At 38.0% G+C, this 19,515-nt stretch overlaps 1 protein-coding gene across 2 annotated transcripts in view; it reads right to left on the bottom strand.

Annotated features, from left to right (window-relative positions):
• Positions 1-1,725: 1,725 nt before the first annotated feature.
• The window catches only part of LOC102214392 (synaptosomal-associated protein 25-B), a 37,109-nt gene continuing 19,319 nt past the window's right edge, over positions 1,726-19,515 (bottom strand). The window contains exons 4-8 of one of the 2 annotated variants that reach the window (XM_005727578.1): positions 14,185-14,233; positions 8,413-8,530; positions 5,000-5,119; positions 3,709-3,853; positions 1,726-3,129 (exon numbers count right to left, since the gene is read on the bottom strand). In XM_005727578.1, coding sequence (XP_005727635.1) covers positions 3,061-3,129; positions 3,709-3,853; positions 5,000-5,119; positions 8,413-8,530; positions 14,185-14,233 — 501 coding nt within the window. In that variant the 3' untranslated portion in view covers positions 1,726-3,060. Of the gene's footprint in view, positions 3,130-3,708; positions 3,854-4,999; positions 5,120-8,054; positions 8,173-8,412; positions 8,531-14,184; positions 14,234-19,515 lie in introns of both variants that reach the window. The other variant, XM_005727577.1, reaches the window with a different exon arrangement.

The raw sequence follows: 19,515 nt of genomic DNA, 5'->3' as shown, positions 1-19,515 counted from the left end.
ATATTGATTTAACAATAAAATTTCTAAAAATAATTTTTTTCTTCTTGCTCATTTATATTTTTTTCATTTTAGTTTCCATTTTATTTTTAGTTTCGTTTTCCAATTATGGAAAATTAGTATTATGCCCAATATAGTCATATATGCAGAAATAAAAGTTATTACAGTTTTATATTTTCGAATTTTGCCATGAATTTTTGCTTTCACTTTTCTTTTGGCTGCTTCCTTTAGGGGTCGCCATAGCTGAGTATCGATGCTCACAATATCCCGATCATCCTCCTCTGTCAGCCCAATCCTCTGCATGTACTCCTTCACTAAATACACGAATCTTCTCCGTGGTCTTCCTCCTTTCCTCCTGTCTGGCAGTTCCATCTTCGAAATCATTTGTCCGTCCCATAATTACATCAGTTAAGCAGAGGTTTGGCTAGCAAACTAGTTTGGCTTCATAAGCTAAACTAGTTTAATAGTTTTATATATTAGACTAGTAAACTAATTTAATAGTGTAGTAGACTAGTAAATTACTAAACTAAAATTCATATTTCAAGTTGGTACAGTGTAACACCACTGGTAATGGCCGATAACACCAGCAGAGGGAGCTGTTGGTTTTAAAATATATTCTTTAGCCCTCTGGTTGTAACAGCACGAGTAATTTTCTAGTGTGGCTGCAGGTGCAGCCCAAGTCAAAGAAGTGGAAGATGTCAATGCAAAACACAAATGATCAAATACTTTAGAGTTTTTAAATACTGATTTATGTGGGGGTTGTCTGTAGTCACATGACAGGCCTTTGCTGTGGATGTAACTAAGGTACAGTGGATTACTCTGTCATGTGTTGATTCAAGTTTGTGTGTGTGTGTGTGTGTGTGTGTGTGTGTGTGTGTGTGTGTGTGTGTGTGTTCTTAGTGACGCGGTGAACTGTAATCCCCCCTAAGCCCAGAGCACCACAGTAGATGTCCATTAGTGTAATGTGTTGCTGCACATCTTTCCTTCTCTGTCTCTGCCTGTCTCTTTCTATCTTTCTCTATCCGAGTCAGGCTTTTATTTTCTTCTTTTCTCTGTAAATATCCATGTTGACGTTGTATGTTTAGGCATTTAGCCTCAATTTCAGAATTCCTTTAAACATGTAATTAGATAAGCTCCCTGACCTCTGACCTCACCATGGAACAGCAGCAGAAAAATTTTTTTTTTCTTAAATTGGATTTACACAGAACATTCATGTTCCCATATGAGTTTGAAATGATATTAGACTCTTATAAGAGTCTTTACAATTTAAGTTACTGTTCTTATGTAAAGTCATCTGGAATAAGAATAGAAATTCAAAAATTCACCATAAAGTGAAAAATGAGATGATACAGATATCATGAATCCTCAAAATGTTTCCAAGAAGCCAAAACTTCTGAGTTCATTTATTCTCTTAAGCCTATCTCTTGAGCCTACCCCAGCTCATAGGGCAAGGGGTGGAGTACACTGTTCAACTATTCCAGATAAAATCCATACATGTCAATTACACTGTGGCTCTGATTCCTTGCATAACAATTATTGTACTTTATTCTGAAGAAAGACATAAAAAATACAGAATCTGAAAATGCTACTACAATTGTTAACCAACTCACACACTCAGATTAGGTGTTAACTTGTGTGTAGTGTAACACTGCAGACATTTAACGCCATTACTCAAACTGTTTTCTCACCACCTCCACTCTGTTCAAAAAAAAAAGGAAGAAAACTCAGTATGATTCTACAGTTATGATAGTTTTATTGGCATTTTCCAAGGTTTTATTTTACAGTGATGGTCACAGTTTGGAAAGGTAAAGAGACATGAAACAAAGAGTGGCACCATTGCAGATAAATACGGGTCCCTCCTCTGTGTGGCCTACATAGTAGCATGCGGTTTCCATGTTAGGGTATATTTGCTTGTTTAACTGAATTAATTTGTGTTTTCTAGCAGCAGATGGACATGCATAATACGTTTAATGCACTACTTTATATTGCTAGGGTTGGATCATGAATAAATTGTATCATGGTACGTGAATAAGTTGTTGGATTGATTGCTTGACCTCTGACCTCCATCAAAGCCTCACATCCTTGTACATTCACTGTGATTAATGCTAATATTTGTCTGATTATCAATGATGCTATTCAGACCATAAGAAACTGCAGTTGTTCACCTACACACCAAGCCTTATAAGCGGTGGCTTTTATAGATTTCAATGCATTAAACAAACATTTTGCTTTTGTTTTTAAATGGTCAGATTTTGCTCCCTGAGGAAAAATACTTGTTCTATACAGTTTAAATGGCATTATATTCTTTTAAGACTGCTCTGTTAATTGAGTTGATAAAATACCAGTGTATAGTCTTGACCAGAAAGCCACATCTTCATCCAAATGGCCCAGACACTTGGTCAACTTTGGCCATTAAATGTATTTAAACAGTAGCCTTGATAATAAACGGTAAAGGCTGCATGTTCATTTGGTAACTTCAAATCACTGTGGCCTTATTGGTACTGTAGCATCACAACATCTTAACTGTTGAATACACTGTGTGACAACACCAGAATACTGATATGAGTGAAGGACATTTTGAAACGGGGGGTACATACAACTTATCTTACACATATACTTTTTTAAAAAAAAAGAAAAGAAAGAATGATGAAGAAAACAGGACACGTGATCTAAATCACTGAAACCATTAAAGAAACACTATGTACAGCATGGAAAGAGTTTGACTGGTGGTTGTGTAACTATTTTTTTTAAACAAAATTAGATGAGCAACATCACAGAACAACACTGACAACAAGGACTGGAAGTGATGCAGGAGTTGGATGGGCGAGCAGAGCAACGTGTGATATGTGCATGTGTGCAAAACTCTATCAGTATCACAATAAAAGCATAATTTTGCAGTGCCTGCTACTAAGCAAAGGAAGAGGGCGCCAGGAGTCGATGTTAAGGGCAGGGATAGGTTTGGTTGAGGGTTTCTTTTTTTGTTTGTTTTTGTTTGTTTTTTTGGGGGGGTGGGGGGTTAGGGTGACATGGATTAAATAGGGTGAAAGCACTTTTCGCTGTAGTTTAGCCACTGCCCAACATCTTTGTGGCACGCTGGTTGGCCTCATCAATCCTGGTCTTGTTGGAATCAGCCTGAAAGAAAGAAGCACCAACTGTTATAGAGCTCAGGTAGGAAAATGTGGTCAAACCAGTGCTAAAGATTGGAGAGGGGCAAATTAAATGAAGATACTGAATGGATGGATAAAGTATGCAATGGCACGTGAATCAGGAATTCCCCATTAGTGTGTGAAATCGGGGCTAAATCTGATCAAAGTCAGCACAACTGGTTTATATCTGCTGTTATATACCCTGATGCCAAGCCTGTAATCCATTAGCCAACTTCTGTTTTTTCTATACAGTTATATTTTGCACATATTTTTGTGTTTTATTTGCATTACATAAAATTCCAGCAATGGAACGGTCCAACTACACGTTCTGATTTTAATTCCTTTTTTCGATTTCTGTCTTTTTCTTCTTTTTTTTTTTTTATGTTTTGAGAAATTATAACTTAATGCGTCAGTCTAGATATATTTCAAAGCGTCATTTTTGAAGCTGACTTGTTTCCATCAAACATCATATATATTTATTATACAGCTATAAAACACCATTCCATATCAAATAAACTGAATACTGTTCATGGTAGTGGCATAAAAAGCTCTGACTGTACACTACCTTGTCCATGATCCTGTCAATCTGGCGGTTCTGCGTGTCAATCTCCTGACCCATGTCCAGGGCCATGTGACGCAGGTTGCCAATGATGCCGCCCACCTGCTCCAGGTTCTCATCCATCTCATTCTCCCGAGCATCATTTGTTACCCTGAAAAATTCACAAGGTTGAAGTGAGGCTGCTTATTGGCTTAAGGTCAATGGGAGCTGTTGTTGGATTGTGCTGGAGAGCATTTTAATGGAGTTAAATTGCTTCCTAAAAACATGTAATATTAATTTTAAAAAGCCCTTATCCAATCCTTATTCCTTACTAAAAGGTCTTATTCATGCAGCCCCTCAGTTTATCCATTGTCTGTGAGTCATTGTAACTCATTTGCCTCTACAGGAGGGTTTCTTTAAGTCTGGTGTGTTCTGTTTGACTGCCTCTTGCAAACCAAAGGTTTAAATAGAAGGCGGTCAGGTTTCTACCTGTGAGGAATTTCTGCTCTCACTGAAATCATATAGACAGAAAAGTAGAAAAGCCTGCCCTACTGGCACAAAGGAAATACCTGTACATGCTCTAACTTAAAATATTAGCATTATTGGTGACCATTTTCTACTGTGAAGTACGTGCACAACAGAAAATAGGTTAACACATAACACATCTACTTTAAGAAGGAAACACTAACTACTACAGTGTTTTTGTCTCTAGTGAGAATGAAGGGTTAGAAACATCACGTTTAAAAGTACAAATGTTCACCTTTCAGACAGCAAATTACATAACTAGGTATTACTGAATGACTTTCAACATGTGGGCTGAGATCCCTCTGGTAAGCCAAAGATAAGTTTCAGGTAATTAAGCTGCGATACATAAATAAAAATAAGTTTTTGCTTTAAATGGTTAAACGCTGATATAGGTTCAAAATGTTGTCGTGGGAACTATTATTGTGTTTATATAAATATCAAATTAATGCATAATTAAAGAGATATTGCTGCAGACTGAAATGTCTCCACAGTTCGTCAGTATTTACATCTCTAAACATTAAACTGATATACAATTTGATCTGTTCCTGAGGCGAAACTCAGTTGAGAGATTACAGTCACATTGTGCATAAGGAAAGAAAACAGTTATTTAAAGAGTCACATGAACAGTCGGCTCCAGGATATGCCTCCAGTCATTACATAATTACATACATAAACACTACCACATATCTCATTTTGCACAACAACCAAACCTGAGCATTTATGCACAGAGTCAGACACAAACAAGCAAGCTTGGGGCGTACACAAACCAACACCTACACACATGAATGGTTACCTGCGGATGAAGCCCCCACTGATGGCCATCTGTTCGCGTTCGTCCACCACTCGTGCCCCCGGCTGGCTGTTCACCACTCCATCCTGGTTCCCTCCCCAGGCCTGGCCCCCGCCCTTAATCCTACCACACATACAGTTCAGTCAGAGTCAGTGTAGCTTTTTATTCTGTGTGTGTATGTTTATGTGTGTGCATGTATATGCATGTTTGTTAATGACTGAATGGTTGTGTATGTGTGTATTTGTGGGCTGGTTTGTGTATCTGAGTAAACATGTAAGGCAGCCAGTGAGTGTGAATGTGAGTAAGCAGCTTTATCCATGTGGATTTATTTCTTGCTATTTACAATCAAAACATATATATATGAATATATGTTTAGAAGACACTGCAGATGGTTTTAAGCCAATTAGCCACCTAAAAGCAACATGCCAGCCACATATGATAAGGTTACATACATGCATTTGCAGTCTGTTAGCAAATAATTGATCTAACATGCAGATCAATTGAATCCAACACAGTAAGCTTCAATGTGGCTTATGCAAGAAAGGAATTAAAAGTTTAAAAACAAAACTTCTCCCACAAGCACATACAGAAAAGCACAAACACTGAACACAACAAGCAGTCTCCAGACAGAAGACACACAAACACAGAGATGTAAACATGCAGTGAGGAGACATGCAAGGCAGAAACATGATATTTGACATGAAAAAGGAAAGATGTAAAAAAGGCAAAGGCTCCGATACATGCTCTATCTATTAAAAGAAAGCCGTTAGATCCAATGTGATTTAAAAAAAAAAAAAAAAAAAAAGCATATTAATTTAAAAAAAAAATCCCTAAACATACAATGTGATCATTTTGCATGGAAGACTTGCTAAAACCAGCCCTTCATTTCATCTGGATGGATAGATCAGTAGGAGGATTCACTGCATACAGTCAAATAAGCAAATGTAATTCTTAACATTTGTTTTATAATGCTTGGAATATCTGGTAGGTGAAGATTTCCACTTAGGTAAATTTTGTTTGGTTTTCAGCCAATTACAGCCCATTTGAGGCAACACAAATTCACCCACCAGGTATTCTAGACATGCTAGAATTCTTTTTCTCATGCTATTTGACCCAGGGTTGCCATACAAACAGTCTCAATCAAATGAAACATATGACGTAACCACAGGATTACATAACTACTGGTTTACAAAAGGGAGGACCAAAGAGCCATAGAATAGACAAGCTCTGAACCCAAAAACCAAATCTTCTGGAAGCAGAATAAAGACGGATTTTAAATACACCCAAATATTAAATATTCTCCAAATGGGAAAAAGAGACTTTACTCATACATAATGACTGATGTGTTGAAGTAAAGCGAAAAGGATAGTGCTAATGTCAATGTCACTGTGTTGGACAATAATTATCTGTTGTTCAAATGTAATGTCATTTCCAGATTAGATCTAAAAATTGTTGCTTTACACACTAAAGGCAAACAAAAATACTAAAAAAAACAAAACAGTTAAGTAATACAGGAATAAAATCAGATATAACACAAAAATCATTTGTTTGGTTCTGCGTAATCCTTTCCTCAAAAACAAAAGAGCAAGTTTTACCCAACTCCCTATATTCATGGTTTGTACCTTTGTACATATAATGTGCATATTGTTAATCATTAAGACTTCACTTTATTCACTCCCAGGCAAATATCTGAGAAACACTTTGGGTGTAAACCAAATGAAAATAAAAATATAATTTTCTTATATATACTTTTGGTTTGTAAGCCACTTGTATTTTCTATAGCTCTGAAATAGTATAACCATATCCAGCAAATGTATTTGTTCCAGCGTGTAGTATGCTCAGACATGACTCAGCAGCCATAGTTTGGCTGCTAAAAGGGTAGAGAGCAGATCACACAGGAGTTTGGCAAAACTGACATTAGCAATCCAACTTAACTTTAAAAAGTAAATATACAGATTTAAGAACTTTAATACTGAAACAGTGGTCAGAAAAAAGAGAACAAGTTTGCCTAACTCATGCATGAGACTGTAATGTGCAGGGCAATGTTGAGGGAAGAGAGGTAGGATTCAATCTATAATCAGAGGTAAGGTTGTAAATTTTCCCAGCTTTCACTTCCTTAAATATATATATGTGTTTATAAGTGATACAATAACACCTTTAGTTACACTCTACAGAAGCATAGAGTCCTTCCTACTGTCACCAAATTCATAATTTCCTCCAAACAAATTCCTGGATCACTGGGGGTTGCTCTCTAATATTGTAGGATCTTGAACTGACATGGATAGAGTATTTAAAAATGCAGATTTTCACCACAATGTCTGCAAAAAGGCAAATAAACACATTTCCAAAAGGCTAAATGTGAAATATAAAACTTTAACGTATGTCTCTGAACTGGAGGGCCCGTCAGACTGACTGGCTGTGACTATCAAGTAACTGTGTAACCCAGGATAAGCTTTTTTTTACTTGATAACAATAACAACCAGTAAAACAAAGTTACCCTTTTTCTTCAAAGAGTCCTATTGTTATAAAAAAGAAAAAATAGAAAAAAGCTTGGATTCATTTGAATGCACTGAGGCATAACCAATTATATATCTTTATGTAAGGAGGCGACTAACTGATTTGTTTCTTGGTTGGACTTTTACACAGTGTGATGCATCATGCTGCAGGACGTTAGGGTGGGAGTTTGGGTAGGGTTTGGAGTGTTTCTGTGGCCGAGATCCTTGCAGATGCTGCTCCCTGCTGGAAGAGAATCTCTCATCCAATGTGGAATGAAGGGCTTTTGACAGCTGCTGAGGCTGGACGGAAAATACAGTGGCATCCGTATGTTGTTCATGCATGCACACATTCTCTCCCTGCAGAGTCTTAATTTAAATAATCTGTCTCACACTCGTGCATGCAATGCTGGTGCCTGTTCAGAGAGCGTGCTGTTGTGGCTGTAGGCCTGACTGCTCACACCACAGTTCACCATGCTCTACACACCAGAAGCAGGCAGATGGATAAAGAGGCAGGTAGGCAGGCACTGAAACACATGCAGTCAGGCGACATAGGCAACACCTACTTGTTACAGGGACATGAACATAGACCACAGAACTGTCCTAGATTGTTCAAATTCTTTTCTGCATCCTTCATGTCCTTATTGATTTGGTCCATCCCCTCCTCGATGCGTTCCAGTTGTTCTGATTACCAACACATTGTCATTTATCCCAGCAAAAGAACGTAAGCACATGAGAAGAGAAGAGAGGAAGAAATTGCAGGGTGGAAGGAAGGGGATGGGAGTAGAGAAGGGGGACAAAGGAGAGAAGACAAAAAAAGACATTGACTGTGACAAGAGAGACATCAGACATCACCATCACCACCACCACCACCATCACCAGCACTGGACAGGCAAGAGCGCACGACTCCTGGCCGGTACCTACTTTTTAATACATGGGCATATCAGACCACAGCATTGTCCTATATCTTTTAAATCTTTCTCGGCCTCCTTCAGGTCTGCGTTCACCTTGTTCATGCCCTCTTCCACACGATCAAGTTGTTCTGGTGAGGACAAAGGCATGAGAGTGTTGAAATAAAGTTGACTGGTTTGTATCGAGGGCTGGCGCTCTACGCTAGATTGCAAGAGGCAGACTGTTTTTTGCTAGATGCAGAAGGCAAAGCGGGCAAAAAGCATTAAAAGTATCAAATGAACTTTAATTTTTCTTCATCTGGAGCTTTCCATGTGACTTTTAATTGCATGCATTTCTCGTGATAGCCTTTTTTTCCCTACCTCCATGGGATCATCTTTTCTCAGTAAGTATTTGATGTGAGTGGTGCTGAGAATCAGTAGCAGTATGCTTCATCCAATTCTGCAAGTGTACACAAGGACATTTATTCTGCCACCTTAACTGCTTAAATATAACTGCATGTCAGTGAGAATAGAAATAGATGACAAAGAGAGTGAAAGACAGAAATTCATGGCTTAGGTGGCTGAGAAGCCTGAGATCCAAAAGGAAGGAAAAGAAGAAAAAAGGATCAGAAGAGGCAGAAGGGGCCAAAAATTATTTAAAAGGTCTCAAAATATGATAGGTTAAGTACAAATTTGGACGGACTATTGTTGAAAAAAACTATTACTGTGCCTGTGTAAAGGCATATCGGAGGGTTTAACAACACAATGCCGCATGCAAAGCATTAAACAGGCTTCAGTATTAATGCCACAGAAAAAGAAGGTAATGCCATCTATAGGTGCCACCATAGTAGTTACTCTGGTCATTCAAACTGATTGAATAATCCAGTCATGGCGCCTGCACATTTTAATAAAATCCACCAGTGTATTATTAAGACAAAAGGAAACAATGTATCGATTTTTCAGTCTCAAGCCTGGCTGTAACTGCGTGATGTAGATAGAAATGAAAGCTGTCTGACACTGAATTCACCCTACCCCATTCATGAACTGAATCCCTGGATAAGGAGGAATATCTGGTTCCAGATTAGTCTTATGATATTTAATTGAGAACACCAAGAAAATCTCTCCCGAGTTTTCTTACGTCAGTGTGATACTATTTTTGTAAAGCTGCAAAATGTCTACTTAAAAAGAATTCTTCAAAGTATCCTCAGATCCAGATCAATTTCAAGAGTTAATCACGTCAAAGTTAGCCCAAGTTCCATCTCTATAAAAATTTCCTTGCAAATGAATTCATAACCTTTTAAATAATCCTGCTAATAAAATGACAGACAGAGAGGCTCAGACATATTACTAAGCAGAAACCAATATTAGTTAAGAAAATGCAAAGGATAAACTTCAACTCTTTATTAATAAACTAGTTATTATGAACATATGTTACGGCCCTAGCTGTGCCTCCTGAAACTGCCCTTGTGTGGGCGTGGTGTTTTTCTCCGCCTCCTCCTCTCTTGCCACTCCTACCCCCTCTGTTTCTCTCACTCTCCTCTCTTCCCAGGAGACAGCTGCTCTTGGTTAGCCTCGTTTGCCACCTGAATCCAGTCAGCAATCACCTCTGAGGCTATCTAAGCTGGGGATGAGCTGTGAGCAGGGGTTTTTCTCTGGTGTTCCCACATTGGGTGTCGCAGTTGTCGGGAGAGATCCTATAGTGTGGAAGCAGTGTAACTGCTTCACGTGAGTAGTGTGGGCTTGTGGGCCTCGGCAGCAGTAAAGCTAGCTGCTGCTAGTGACAGGGTGAGCTTGTGGGCCCCTGGAAGTGCCTCCTCGTGGTGTGGAGTTTTTGTTTGGTTGTTGTGTCCTGTGTTGTTGCAACCTTTTTCCTTTTTCCAAGTGTTATCGGTAAAACGGCGTTGCTGGCTCTTTATGTTAAGATTATCTATAATAAAGACTATTTTATTTACTAAGAACACCTGTCTGTTCTCCTTTCATTCTGTTCTGGACTCATTTGTTACTGGTCCCCTTACTCGTATGCCTAGACCCCTTCGGGGGGGACGTAACAACATAAATCATGACAAAATCGTTATGCATGTTCAGCCTGCAGGGGCCGCATTTATAAAACGGACTGACCTTGATTTAAATAGAAAACTCCTTCATTATTTATATATAAAACCTTTTGCAAAGTCTAGACTTATGTAAGTGATTTTCTTGCTTATGTATTGCAATTTCCGACACATATCCAAGCCTGTGAAAAGGCTGCTTGCTGAACGCAGCAGTGACACACTCCCAAGTTACATGTTTAGCTTTGTTTGTTAACTCAATGTTTATTAGACTTTATCTTCTCTATTAGTGGCCATTGTCTGTCTTCACAAAAGGTTTAGTCTTGATTTTTTTGAACACTTAGCTTCTTTAATGAATTAAAAATAACTAAATTATTTTTGTGATCTTAAAATTAAGTTCATGGATAAACACAAATGCATTTTGTTTTAAATGACAACCCCAGATGGAAAACGTGATCGACAAAGTTTAGTGCTGTTTGCAAAAATGTCACAATTGTTAAAAACTCATCCAAGCACAGTTGTGTATAATCCATCAGCCTTGAGTCTGGTTGAATTTAGGTCACACAGCATGTAACAGCCAAGTAGGGAGGGGCTCATTAGCTGCAGTAAGACCTCCATCACAGGTGAGACATCTCTGCAAGAAATGACAAATCTCCTCCGGTGTGACCTGTGCATGAGTGTGCGTGCATGTCGTTTAGTGTAAAGTGCAAAGAGGGATTAGTCCCCGCCCAGTTTACACCTCAACAAGAGTGTACTAATTACTACAGGCATGACCAGCCCAGTGATTTTCTTTAACAGAAATATAGGAGGTAATTCTTATATCTATATGTGAAGGAGACACAAATAAATTACCATCAGTAACCAAGAGAGAAGGATAGATGGAAAAAAAGAGAGAGAAGAGAAAGGCAGTGCAAGCAAGCGAGATGTAGGGTCAGGTACAGAGGACATTCGTTTAGAGGCAGAGGTAATTTAAATCTCTGCATTGATTGTTGTCCTGTTATTACAGCAGTGAGCTGTGTGCTGTGGCAAGAGTTACTCAGGGGGAAAGTAGATGTGAGGAAAGAGAGAAGAGGAAAATAGGCTATCTGTTCTTTTGACAGGCCCATTACTGTAGGCTGCTCTCTCATGCATAGAACTGCCTGCTTAAGATACAGACATATTTCCTATATGGAGGACCAGAATTAAATAACAAAATGTGATTTCACTATAAATAAAATTGAATGTGCCACGAATAACATAGTAAGATGTGACAGAACATGGTATTTTATAGTTTGCTTTGTAAATGTTTATCTGATGTTTGTCTTTAATGAGATAAATATGGTAAATGTAAAACCATTAAAAAATAATATTCACAAATAAATTCATAATTCATAAATATAAAGGGAGATAAATTAAAATGGGAGCGAAATTAAAGCACAGAAGGATTAATATAAAGCTAAATAAATACATTAGCAAAAATAAAAGTAATATTTATTTATAATATTTGACCTGAAACATTTAAGTGTGACACATACAAAAAATACGAAATCAGGACAGGGGCAAGCACTTTTTCACACTTTTTCAGCAAATGACTAAATGTTTAGATATATTTACTGGATATTAACTGTACATATTTACTGAGAATTTCTTTCTTCCTCCTTTGTTTGTTATTATAGCATTTCTGGCTGCCTGTATTTTTACTTAAAACTCTTTTACGCATAATCCATGAGCCTTGTGTCTCTACATGCATCCACGAACCAGCAGATTTTGTGGTTATTAAAGGCAGAAAAGTAGTCTTCAAATATTATTATGAAGGTTGGAAAAACATACAAATTCAGTCAGTTTCAGTATGTTATTAATTTTAACTTCTGTGGGACTCAAACCACTGACCTCTGACTGGTAGTAGCCTTCACTGAACTTCATTTTCTTCACACACTCTAATGCATGTTTCACAGAGTTTGTGCAAAAAAACCTTTCCATAGTTCTAGCACACTTTTTAAAAATAGTGAGGACTCTCTGCAAACATGGAGACTTTTTCAGAGACGATAGTGTTCATACACTTTAAAAAATTGTGGAAAAAACTCAGAACTAACATAACCATTGGTGTTAAACAGTAAGAGGTCTTATTTCTATCTATAAGCAAAGTGTTTCATTCATGCAGTCAAGCTAACATGCTAACTGTGTCCATTTAAAACTAAAGCCACACACACAATGTTTTGCTGTTGTAATGTTTAGCTCTTTAATTTCAGCTCTACTCAGTTTACACTTTTTTTAAGTGAATCTTAATAAATTGTCACATGGACTGTTTCATTCACTGTATTCTTCATTCTAAACAGGTTTTGCAAAGCTAGTGCTTAGAGCTTCCAGTTAAGCTAGCTAGTTGAGCCACACATGATGGTTACTGGGTGTCTGCACAACTGGCACAACAACATGTATTACATCATGCATAAAATCTCCAGTTACACTTATAACTAGGTTATGTTTGAGTTTGAAAACAGCTGGAGTTACTACGCTCTGACAGTCCGCATGTGTTAATTAATACTTCAGAGTGATGTACATGTGTGTAGTTTGCGGACAAACAGTGAAGGGATTTATAATCCCTACTTTGAGGGTAAACATCCATGATTTCCATTAATCTAAGTGGCTTTCAAAAGTAATGGTAATCCACCCAGAGTTATGTACCAAGTATTAAGAAATAAAAATACTATACTATACTACTATAATACTTTTTTCCCTCTAAATTTGACTTTGTTGTGAAGTGCGTTCAGCTGTTTTGCTCACTGAAAATCTTAAAATGAAGAATCTCCACAGAAAATCATTATTTGTTTGACTTGCTCCCAAGTTACGTAGACAAAAACAGGCCTTCTTGAGTCATAGAGTAAATCTCCCAAAAATGACTTTGGTAAGACACATTATCTGTCACTGACTGACCTCTGAACATTTAGACCTGACAATCAGGTGAACCGCAAACATGTTAGCTTGGTTTAACAGAGCAAAGTAAAACATGTACTTAACATACAGCTAAGAAAGAATCCAAGTTTTAATTCATATGGTGTAGGGCTGCAATGATTGTGAAATGTGGGCTAACATCAATGTGTAGTGTTAAACTGACTAACAGCTGATGCCTGTTTATGTTGTTATCAACCACTCCCTTTGACAAATCTCATGATATCTGAAGTGGATGGTGAACAACAAGGGGAATATCAGCCTGCATCAAAGCTCAGCTGATGAATTGGTGCATCCATAAGCATGTGACTGAGAAAAGGGCATGAAAGTGTAATACAGGGAGGCAAAGCAGAAGGCAAGCTCAGCAGCACATTCCAGTATACTCCGTTAATCAAATGTAACTTTTTCTTACAATTGTGGCTTCCGCCACTGATAAAAAAAAAGTGTTGTGCTGCAGTCAGTTTTACAGTGATTCTGTTGTTTTGGTTTGTATTTTTAAAAAGTCGCATCCCTAAAAGCCAAACTTAATCAATGTTTAGTTCAGCCTGAAATTATGGAAAGAGAAAGCCAAGAAGAAGAAGCCAAGGTTGATCTAGAAGAAGTAAAAGTTGCAAAGGGTCTCCGAACCTGTGGGAACCCCTTCATTTCACTTTTCCCTGTGCAGGTCTGCTGTAAGACCATAAATGTCATTATTTTTCCTTAAACTTGGTCTGAGAATCTAGAGTGTTATACTGGATGTACTGATGACGGCTCTCCGATTGTACACCGTGAAACTGCAGCAAGAGAGAATCAGGAGCAGAGCAGATAAAAGTGATCTCTCCCTGTCAACTTACCTCCCTGCTCATCCAACATGACGAGAGTCCTGATGCCAGCATCTTTACTCTAACAGACAGACAGAAGGAGAGGTGAGAAGACGACAGCAGAGAAGAGAAGTGAAAGGAAGAAGAGAAATAAAGTTGACAGATGAGTGAAGGTCAGCAGAGTAGAACAGAGCAAAGCTATCAAAGCAGCAGCAAAAGTGGGTCAAATTGCAATCTGAAATCACATTTTTGAAACTGATCCTGAGAGGCACAGCAGAAAACAGCAGGGACATTTTGACAGCTTCTTGCTTTACAAAACTGCTCCTATGTCTGTGTGCTAAATATAAAGATTAAAGCAGATGATCGGCTGGTCTGCTCCGTCCAAAGGTGACAAAAACGCACCTCTGAAAGAAAACCTGATATTTTTATCTTTTAAAATGGGATAAAAGATATTTAAGCAACTTTCAGATGGGTTCGGGGTACAGCTGTCTCCCCCAAAGGAGTAGTGCACCCCACTGAACTGCACAAAATAGGGCAGGGATAGCTCAGTAGGTAAAGTGGTCGCCCCATGATTGGAAGGTCAAGGGTTTGAATCCACTGAACGGCTACCCTGAGGTACCCCTGAGCAGGTCCCTACACACTGCTCCCCAGGCGCTGGATTGGTGGCTGTACACTGCTTCAATGAGTGAATGGGTTAAATGCAGAGAGTAATTTCCCTACAGGGGATTAATAAAGTATACATTAAAATGTTTTGTGCTTTTTTTTAGTTGTAGCTCGAGAAATATGGTAAAGGAACTGATCGGACTTCCAAATGTCCAAAATACAAAACTAATTGTGTCTAACGTTGTGTAAAAAGCAGGAATCATGAAGGAACCAAAGGATCTGCTACAAACATCCTACTGTCAGGCACCACAGGACGCCCCCAGAGGTCCCACAACAATGTGTGAACAGGCCAGGAAGCAAAACAAAACCCATTACAATGTTTTGGCTGTTTGCTGTGCTGATATGTCTGTACAAAGTATCCATCTTTTGTGTATTTAGTTACATATGTTAAAAGGTTTACACATTTAGAATAAATCAGTCACAAATCAGTCATGTCACTGAAATTGATCCACGTCTATATCAATGCTGAAAAAGACTGGGTCTGCATGGGTCTGTATGAGTAAAGTTAAACTGGATGAGGAAATTTTTCTCAGTATAAATAACATTAAAAGACAAAAAACATGAGTTTTGATGAAAGAAATTGATAATTCTTAGCATCGCATTCAGCTGTGCCAAAGTTTGCAGATACACTTGCATAAACCCTATGGGAGTGCGGCTTGTTTCCTCAAGAGGGCTCATGGGAAATCATGCGAGGGCAGCCATGGCCTCAGAACTACAGGACAGGATATCTGACCTCGCCAATTGGCAGAGTCTCACGCGGTGACATCATTTCTTTCTGCATGGCTAGTTAAGGACACATGCTCACAGAGTATCAGGACTTTTTCACACTTCACTGTGAGTCATAAAGTCACAGGATACTGTCCCCCCACCCACCCAAAAAATTTCTACCCAATGAACAGATAAGGCGCTTTCTTTCTTTGCACTTTGTTTTGATGTTAACCATTTGTAAATATGTGAAGCAGACCTCTTTTGATATATTTCTAAGCATTTAAAGTCAACTCGTGAAGTAGGAAGAATAAAAATGATGATATCTTAAAGGTGAACTTATTTTAAGCTTCTTAGAGGCTCAGTGCTGCATCTGTATCAGTTACAGACAGTCCTTCAGATAAACACAGCTGGTATTGATCTTTCATTCACATTTGCACTTTGCTGTCTGGCTTACCGGTGTGTTTAAATGTGATGCTAAAGGGTCCTTATGTTGGAATCCACACAAGATTAATTGTAAGGACAGATCCAGCATACTATTGCTCCAGGTGCCAAAGGACACTTTGTGCGTACTTGTTGCACAACTGTATTTAACACCCTCTCATTAGTTTAATCTGTAACAGTACTTTGAAATAATAAAAAATATGCATATTTTGAAACTATTTAAAAGTCCATGTTCATAGATGGGCCGGGGTACAAACACACGGGAAACACACAGCAACCTGCATGGCATTTTTTTCTAAATTAATTTGGTTACATTAGGCGCTAAAACTACTTGGCTAGAGTTGAGAAAAAAAACATGATTTGCATAATCACACTTTACTTCCAACTCACATGGCACATAAAGGTACCTCGATACTAGTCTGGTCTAATCTAGCCTAAATAATAAAGGTCATAATTAAAAAGCATCATCAAACTAGCTATGGGATTGTTTTCTGCCCCTCACAATACCGCTGATGCATTTCACGTATTTGCCTTGTGATTCAATAACGATACCACAATAACGGCTGAAAACATGGGTTGTTAGTTTGTGAGTTGAAGTGAGTGTACCTCATTGGTAAAACTATTAGTTATACGTCTATTTAGGCTTAGATTATAATTTACAATTCATATCACTTCACTAATAAAAACAGCTTGTATGAATACAAAATAGCATGTTCATATTGTGTAGTTTACTCTCCGACTTAAGGCCTGACACCGCTCATCAAATCGGATCTCTTGTGTTATTATCATTTCCCCTCGTCTGATCTACTCGTGTTCATCTCCGTCTTTCATTCTTTTACTTCATTTCCACCGCTCTCATCTGCTTTGTTCACGTATCACAAACCAAGGAGCAGTTTTTCATTTCTCTTCCTACAGGCCTGACATGACGATAACATCTTTCATAAAGACTTTAATAATCTGCGGGTCCTCGTTTATGAAACCTTTTCAAGTTGCTGCATGAGTTTATTCTTCTCTCTACATCGCTCCGCTGCTGCTACAGGATTGTTATTATTGTTATTTAGATGATACATTTACCACTTCGCTGTTAATCAGTGAATTTCAAAATCAATGAAAAGTAAAACCTTAAGAGTTTTGCAGAAAACAAACAGCCTGTTCAGCTTTTTTTAAACCACAAAGTCTAATAGTTTTCAGTTATTTAAAGAGCATTTGCAGATGATTTCCACATCACCTACCAGCGTCATGTTATATCACACTACATGACGTAATGTTTTCCTGCCAGTGACTACCAGGCACAGTGAAATCTTCTACAATGTCCGACATGAGTCGTTCAATACACATTAGAGGTTTCTTACTACACTCTGCTATGACATTGTGTAATGTGATGTGTTTGCACCAAGATAATGGTACAGGTCTGGGTTTATTTCTGTCCTTCACATTAGCAGTGGCCTATTTAAGCTACAAACCGCACTTCTGTCTGCCTGGCTGGCCCTTCTGAGCCAAGCTCTCCTTACACACTTTCACTCAGTTTGTGGGTTCGCATGGAGGGCCAGCCACATTAAGAGCTCTTTCCAACCAACTAGACTTAATTGAAGTGCCTTAAAAACCCTCCAAGTCTGCACTAATGCAGGTTTACTAACCACACTTTTACATCTGATATGGAGGAAACTGTGCACTTACAAGTATTAATTCAGTTTGGTTATTTACTGCCTCAGCGATAAAAAATAGCCTTCATCTACAAGTGGAGTTTTGTTTTTGTGTTTCTAAATGCCAATATTAAAGAAAAAGGAAGACGAAAAATAATGACGCAGGATCATTTTGAAAATCATGTTAACACCTGAATTCAGAGTAGATGCTGAAAAGCCACATAATTATATAACAGCTGTGCAGAGGTTTGTCTTCTGCTTTTATACCTTTGCTCGTCTGTTTTCACCCTGTCTATGTCTTCTTCGCCTGATCTACTGGCTGACTCTCTTTGTACAAACAGTCATTTTATTGTGACTGTCCCGCTCATTTATCAGTCATTAAAACAAAACAGCGCTCATGTCGCTCATTGCTCCTGTCCAATTTGCACGAGACAACGACATATTACATCACCGACTGTAAGTGGCAGAAAATTAATGGCTCAGGAATAATAATGATGAATTGACTGGAAATTTTTACAACTGGAAATTAAACATCTGAGCATAAAAGGGGAACTTAGTCAGAAAAGCAGCCTAAGATTTTATTCTGGGATCTTGAAGATGGATGCGAGTTTAATTTAATTATATACTTTCCTGACTATTAGCTTCTGTCATTTTATATCTTCTCCGCTCCCTCAACAGACACTCGTCTGATTTACTCATCTATCCTGTTTTTGGTCTTTGGTTTGAATATGTCATGACTTTCAATACACATGTGGCTCATACTGAAGATAGAAATAAATTATCTGAGCTAAAACTACACATACGTCAGTGACTGTGACTAATCTGTAGGATGGTGCCAGAAAAAAGTGAATGTTCAGATTTATTATACAAGGTTGTTTTTTAATCTGTCAGTTTCTGTTGTTTTAATAATAAAGAAAATAATTATTTTAATAAGTAGGATTACTTCAATAAGTGGGATTATCCTTCAAAATGCATCATTTTTCAAATCATAGCTACCCTACAAATAACACTTAATCTTTACAGAAGAAGCACACACTGTAGAACCAAATTAATACAATATCAGCATGCTAACCCTTCAGGGACACATATTTAATTTCTTTCGATGTGAATGAAAAGCTTGGTATGTAGAGTAGGTCTCCCAAAGGACTTCCATTTGTCACTCATGGCTTTCTCTCATTAGACATGGTCATTGTCCAGGGGTTAGTGTGAAGCCATGTCTCCATTTCTGCAGCCAGTGTGAATACACCGATAACAAAAGGACATATGAACAGCTGTTTATTGCTTTCATCCTGGTAGCACTTAAAGCTAGAATATCCTGCTGACATGTAAGCTAAAAGTAAAAACAACAATATCTTGTTTTTTTTCCTGGCTCAATGGAATGACAAGTAATTTAGGCATCGTAGGTAATTCAAATGATACTGTACCATATATATATATATATATATGGTACAGTATCATTTGAATTACCTACGATGCCTAAATTACTTGTCATTCCATTGAGCCAGGAAAAAAAACAAGATATTGTTGTTTTTACTTTTAGCTTACATGTCAGCAGGATATTCTAGCTTTAAGTGCTACCAGGATGAAAGCAATAAACAGCTGTTCATATGTCCTTTTGTTATCGGTGTATTCACACTGGCTGCAGAAATGGAGACATGGCTTCACACTAACCCCTGGACAATGACCATGTCTAATGAGAGAAAGCCATGAGTGACAAATGGAAGTCCTTTGGGAGACCTACTCTACATACCAAGCTTTTCATTCACATCGAAAGAAATTAAATATGTGTCCCTGAAGGGTTAGCATGCTGATATTGTATTAATTTGGTTCTACAGTGTGTGCTTCTTCTGTAAAGATTAAGTGTTATTTGTAGGGTAGCTATGATTTGAAAAATGATGCATTTTGAAGG

This window comes from Pundamilia nyererei, unplaced genomic scaffold, assembly GCF_000239375.1.
Source record: "Pundamilia nyererei isolate P.nyererei 1_Seehausen unplaced genomic scaffold, PunNye1.0 scaffold00025, whole genome shotgun sequence".
Taxonomy (NCBI): Eukaryota; Metazoa; Chordata; class Actinopteri; order Cichliformes; family Cichlidae; genus Pundamilia; species Pundamilia nyererei.
This window is presented reverse-complemented; position numbering and strand designations above follow the sequence as displayed.